Source organism: Pieris rapae, chromosome 18 (genome assembly GCF_905147795.1).
Source record: "Pieris rapae chromosome 18, ilPieRapa1.1, whole genome shotgun sequence".
NCBI classification, from domain to species: Eukaryota; Metazoa; Arthropoda; class Insecta; order Lepidoptera; family Pieridae; genus Pieris; species Pieris rapae.
This window is the reverse complement of record NC_059526.1, coordinates 6,647,512-6,654,075: the sequence shown is the minus strand read 5'-3', so window position 1 is coordinate 6,654,075 and position 6,564 is coordinate 6,647,512. Positions and strand designations below refer to the sequence as shown.

The following is a 6,564-nucleotide window of genomic DNA, read 5'->3' as shown; positions in this document are numbered from 1 at the left end:
ATTGTGCCATAATATAATTGGATATTTATAACACGAAATGTTTCCTGCTAAATCAAAACAAATAATTAAAATTTTAATATATGTTTATCCAGAAAAATGTGATAATTACTTTACGAGTGTATTTGTTATAATAAGAGTACCGAGAGTTTTTTACGCCGGCTTTTTCTCTTAGCTTACACCCTCTGTCTTCTTTGCCGACCAGTAGGGATGCCTACAGGTTCAAATTAAATGACGTGGAATAAGCGATACCTTGATGATCTGATGTTCCAAAATCAACGTATTTTATTTTTTTATTTATTTTATATCTTAAGCACCATCTGGTATTTCAATAAAATATCACGTCATACTCACAGTGTTACGCAGTTTCTATTTGTCACCTAGATGTCGCTACTTATTGCGTCAGTTCTATAACTGTCTATAAGTTCTATAAGTTCTATTACTTAAATACAACAAAACACAAAACATAAGCAAGTAAATCATTCACGACTCCACGCAAACAATTTTATCAAAATCTGTCCAGCTGTTTAAGAGTTTACTTACAAACATATGCACAGAAAATTAAATATAGTAGCTTTTTATTTGCTGTATAGATAAATAACCTAGTTACCGACTGCTGCGCCATCTGCCGGGCTGATTTGTGAATCTAAACCATCCAGGGCGCCACATAAACGCATACAAAAAAACTTCAAAACGGTCCAACTCTTTAGCATTTCAATGACATAAACACGTACAGTAGAATTATAAATATATTTTTTGCGTAGTCTGAATCAAGTTACAAAATACTATGCATACAGACAGAAGGTCTGCCTATGTTAAAATTATTGAGATATTAGATATATATTATTATATGAGTGAATGATTGTAATGCTTCTAATTTTACATTTATTGCCAGTTCTCAAATCAAAGGCGTAGAACGGAAGAGAAGGACTTGCAATAAACTCTCTGCCACTCTTTTAATAAAGTTTTTTGTAAGGAGCTGCAACCATTACACCGTATTCTACACTACTTAAGTAATAATATATAAAAGTAGTATATAAAAATAAAATAAATTTAAAACATAGATTTCCTCTATCAGCCAGAGGCATGCTAAATAGGAACACGCACTTACATTCTCGTGGGAACAACATGCAAATCATAGTCGAAAGTGGTAATCAATGTCATAGTTCAATTTTATACCCAGCTACATATTATATTTAACTAGCACGGATGCAACGTATAATACGAATTAAATACGTATGCGATTAAAAGATTATAAACCACTCAATTATATAAAATATAATCAGACTTTTATTTATAATTATATTGATACTTCTTCCGAATTCTTATCTTGCGATACCGTTACAAAATTCAACATGATAGTCTTAATTAATTTCAAAATTAGGTACCTAATTTCAAAATATAATTACATGGATCATCGTGGATTGTTTTCACTTCATTACCTAACCCGATGCTAGAACAAAATTAAGAAATTGCATTGTTGTTTTTGGAATTGTTGAAATTTAGAAGTACCCACGCTTAAACTAATAAAAACCTGTTTAAATTCCGTTCAGTCAATACAAAAGAAAAAGAATATTATACTATATTTTGTAAATGTCTTTTTTTTTCTTGTTATCCTATATGCTAGCTACCTCCAGTACCGCCGATCGGAACCCCTTCATGGGTAAAGACCTCCGCCAGCATTCAAGAATTACTCTGTCCATGGCTTTCTTTCCTTTCTTTTCTGCTCCTGCTTACATTACTTATATCTATTTCCGTTGCAATCTGGCATACTACTAGTTTGGTTTTAATTTAAGGTAAATTAAATTCATTTTCTGTAGGTGTATCCACGTAGGTATACGACGTCATAATTGTCAGCTATTTAAAAAGTTTAGTAGTTAAAGTAAGGTGAGTAAGTTATAGGTAGGTGTTTTATTTAAAAAGCTGAAGGGAATGCGAGTGTGTATACCATGTATGATTGGTATATAGAATATCTGGCTTATATACCAATATTGGTTACCGACTAAAAAAAAAGATAATAACAAATATCTTGTAAACTTAATTGATAATAAATCTTGATCAAGGAAAAGGTAGATAGGTGGGACACAGATAAGGCTCAATAAATATGAAAATTCACGTTTAATCAAAAGTTTTGTACAAAATGAGGTTGTTGGTGATATTTGCGTGCGTGATCGCAGCTCTTGCACAAGAGTTACCTTTGGCGGAAGATTGTGACGCCGAGAAATGTAAGCTACCAGACTGTAGGTGCTCTGGCACCGATATTCCTGGAGGTTTCGAGGCACATAGGATCCCTCAGGTACAATTATCATGATATTTTACTTTACGAGGTATTTCTTTCTTAATATCATAAAAATAAAGGTTTAAAAAACTCTTTGGGCTTAGTATACTCGACTGTGGATCATCAGGTCTCAGAGTAGAGGAAACATAAATAGGCAGGCCTGCGCCGATCAATGCCAGGTATCCTATCGCTGCTATGAGATTTATAGAACAGTAACATGAAAACTTAAATTTGTAAAAGATTTTTTCTTCTTAAATGACCCGCTTTCTTAAAAGACTTATGAAAATTTATAATTTTAAATACCAAGTTTTTAACCAATTTAATAATTATGTTTTCAAGACCGATATAAAAAGATCTTTACTTAATGTTCTATAACTGGGGCAGAGAATCCAATTTCCCCTTCGGGTTCCAGCCAAGCGCCTGCTTGAGGATTGGAATCCCTTCAGAGTGTTTGGCCTATCCATTTCCACTTTCATATGCTAGCTAATCAGGGTTGTTAAAGTCATGTCGGGCCAATAGATGTCCAGAATATGACAGATAGCGATTGGCGCTGAAGTCAGAGAGTGCAAGGTATCTTTGACCTTGACACACAGTTTGGGTTGCTTGCTGAGCCCAATTGCTTGCTTTCGAGTGCCCAATAACCGCTATGTTGTCGAACAATCTGGATCTATGGATTGGTCCAAGAGTTTTTCTCGAACTTTGATTCTATTCCCATTGGAGTACTCTTGGGCTGTAGTGTTCAAGTCACAACCCTTTAATTAAGGATTTCCGCTCTACGCCCTTGACTTGCGAACTGGTTGTAAATGTAAATTTACAAGTAATTTAATTTGTTTTTTTTGAAGTTCATAAGTGTACATGTTTACCTATATGAATAAAGATATTTTTGAGTTTGAGCTTGATTTAAGTTGGCGACTGGAAGATAGTACATGACTCCTGGGTTTGGCGCTATTATTACATTATAGACGTATATAGACGAATACAGCGAGTAGTTGCCACCTTAAAATTTATTTAAGTATTTTATTTATCCATGTTTAATAATTCCTTTGGTTTTCCAGTTCGTACTGCTGACATTCGACGATGCGGTGACCGTTGGTAATATAGAGACCTACCGTTCTCTTCTTGTGGGACGTAGAAATTTCAACAAGTGCCAAATTGGTGCCACATTCTTCGTTAGCCACGAGTATACTGACTACCGTTTATTAAATGAGCTGTACTCAAATGGATATGAAATTGCAATGCACTCGATATCTCATCAGAGTCAGGATTACTTCAGAAATGCTGATAAAGAAACACTCAGAAAAGAAATTGCAGACCAGAAGACTATTATTACTAACTTCGGTGCTATTCCCGCAGCTTCGATTCAAGGTATTGTAAAATATTCATTATTTTAATATAATATTATATATTAGTATATATTATAAGTCGACAATTTCTTAACCTGCATTTTATAATGAATATCGATAATAAAAGTTTATATTTATGTTTATTTACTGACACTTCGGGCCCAGTGAGAGCATTGAAAATGAAAAAAAAACCATTCGTATTGGAATTAGTTTAATTGGTCTTAAGTGCTAAAAAGTGGTAAGTGACAAAAGAGAACAGAAAAGTGTAAGTTAACACTTGATCGAAGAATTTATTACTCTATCAATTGTCAGCATTTGTTTAAGCCATGCATGTCATTGTCTCAAACCCGTATTAGTTAAGAAATACATATTAAAAGGGTGTAAAAAAATAAGCATATAGATAGTAACTTGCACTAAATTCATATCTTTAAAAAAAATGGCAAAAAAGTAAATACATTCTTAAAGCGTGGATGGTTCAATTCAATTGTGAATCATTCAACTTAAATTTGAATTTCAGGTGTTCGTATGCCATTCTTACAAATGTCGGGCAATGCATCCTTTGAAATTATGGAAGAAGCCGGTCTTAGATACGACATTTCCATGCCTACCACCCAGTTTGACTACCCTGGTATGTGGCCGTACACGTTAGACTATGCATCGACCCAGGATTGCATCAGTGGTCCGTGCCCAACTGCCTCCTTCCCTGGACTCTGGGCAATTCCCATGATTGCATGGACAGATCTAGAGAATTACAAATGTGCCATGGTTGACGCCTGTTTCTCTACGTAAGTATTATTCTAAACTATGCACCACGTGATTTCAGTTCTACTTTTATACATAATAAACACTTATCAATATTTAAAATAAATTAAGATCTAAATTTTACATTTACTACAAGTTGCTAAATAAAGGGTGGGTGTGGAAAAATTACAAGAAACTGCGTCACTCTTTTTAATAGCCAAGTTTTGAGAAGCAAGAAAGAAACTGCAAATATTACGTCCTGCTTCACTTGATATGTTGAGAATATCTAACTAACATACGATACGATATTAAAGTAACTAACGCTTAGTATAAGCGGGCAAAATATAGCACTTTCCTACATTACAGGGACCCCAATTTGTATAACCCCTCCCCTCATTTCCCCTCCTCCTGTATAATCAAACAAACTCTTTAACTTCATATTATAATGATAGCAATTTCATTAATTCTGATTTTCCTTACAGTTTCATAGAATTAAGACAGAACTGTGTACCAAAATATTTATTTCAGACCAGCAGACGATGATACAGAAGGTTGGTTCCGCTTCATCGTGCAGAACTTCGAAAGGCACTACCTTGGAAACCGCGCCCCATTCGGCTTTTACGTCCACGAGGGTCCAGTAAGGACCAGGCCTGGTCTTCGAGCAGCATTAGTCAGATTCCTGGACATGCTTAGCACAATAAACGATGTCGCATTGGTAAAGGAATAGTAACTTTCGGGAAATTTTCAGTCTGGATGTTATGTTTTATAGCATAAGGGGCATACCTGAAGTTATGTGATACCGCCGCCCATAGACCCTCATAAAGTCACAGGGTACCCAAGAGCGTTGGCGGCCTTTTAAGAATTGGTACGCTTTTTCCTTGAAGGACATAAGTGGAATTGTTCAGCAAATACTTCATTAGTCAGCTGGTTCCATATGGTGGCAATAATTACCTCAAAAACGTTCAGTTGTTGACGTCGAGATACGGGTGGGATCTTTGTATTCTGATGACAAAACTCAGCTGCGGTAATTAATCCGTACAACTCTGAACACTCTGGGTTAAAAATGCGGTAGAACATGCAGAAACCCCACATCTCTACGCAACACCAATGGATCAACCCAGTCAGAAAGGGATTGGTCGTCTACGATGTTTTACAAAGTTTTAGCTTTAATATCTGCTTTAATATAATAATAAAGCTTTAATATAACCCGACTTCATTATATTAATTGACGTTTGATTGCTTTACAGCATTCCGTTAATCTCTAATTATATCTCGTCTGATTTATATATGTTAGATACGTTTAAGGAAAATTCCTAGACGAAACCGACATGTCTTAGATCCAGAATTGCATTTCAGACACTATCTGACCACCAACTTCACTGAAAACACTAACGAAAAAGATGCAGATACTAACTGCCAAATAGTATAAGTAAATTTTCTTACAGGTAACCGCATCCGAACTGCTTGACTGGGTGCAGAACCCAGTATCACTTACGGATTACCTTCAGAAACCCTGCAAAGAGGTGACACTTGGACGCAGATGCAGACCTGTTACCTGCGTTGGTCTTTCATCAAACCACACATCGGTAAGTTCATTTGAGTCTCTTACTGTGGGTTGTGGAAGTTTAAAAGTTTAAATTAAAACAACTGTTAATGTCCTCTTACATGTATATGTGTCGTTGTCATGTTTTGTTTTGTTTGTATCATATAGTTATATTAGTGAAACCTTTTGTGGAATGTGGATACATCCAATGTATTTATTTTATGTTTTATTTTTAACTTTATTTTTATTGTAAAGATGTATCTGTTTTGTTTCCAAATAAATAAATACAATCACAATTAAATGCAACGTTCTGGCGTTTTTTGTTTACCATCTCACCCTCCAGATTCTATTCTGCTTTTTCCAGGAACTCCTCAACATGAACAACTGTCTACGCTGCCCGCGTGTCTACCCTTGGCTTGGTAATCCACTCGGTGAATAAATATGTATGAAATTATAATACAATAAATGTGTTAAGTATTTTTAATTGTTTTATTCATCTATTCTACTTATTTGTAATTAATTCAATTCTAAGCCAATAATGGTCTTATCAAATAAATCCTGTCGTGATAAGACATTTGCTTGGTAATTTCGTGATTAAAAATATCAAAGTAGAATTTATACATAACACAGGAAACAAAAATAAATTAAAATACATGTCAATT

The 6,564-nt window shown here is 34.7% G+C and overlaps 1 protein-coding gene across 1 annotated transcript; it reads left to right on the top strand.

The window, feature by feature from the left end:
- Positions 1 to 2,110: 2,110 nt before the first annotated feature.
- Positions 2,111 to 6,381, top strand: LOC110995539 (chitin deacetylase 8). The gene is made up of 6 exons (XM_022262743.2): positions 2,111 to 2,293; positions 3,331 to 3,640; positions 4,136 to 4,403; positions 4,888 to 5,074; positions 5,805 to 5,945; positions 6,267 to 6,381. The coding sequence occupies exons 1-6, from the start codon at positions 2,138 to 2,140 to the stop codon at positions 6,339 to 6,341; spliced, it is 1,137 nt and encodes a 378-aa protein (XP_022118435.2). The 5' UTR covers positions 2,111 to 2,137; the 3' UTR covers positions 6,342 to 6,381.
- The last annotated feature ends 183 nt before the right edge of the window (positions 6,382 to 6,564 follow it).

Bases quoted from the DNA above. Each gene is read 5' to 3' on its own strand.
- LOC110995539 (XM_022262743.2), top strand. From the start codon at position 2,138: ATGAGGTTGTTGGTGATATTTGCGTGCGTGATCGCAGCTCTTGCACAA. The intron at 2,294-3,330 runs GTACAATTATCA...TTGGTTTTCCAG, and splicing joins AGGCACATAGGATCCCTCAG to TTCGTACTGCTGACATTCGA. The intron at 5,946-6,266 runs GTAAGTTCATTT...TGCTTTTTCCAG, and splicing joins TTTCATCAAACCACACATCG to GAACTCCTCAACATGAACAA.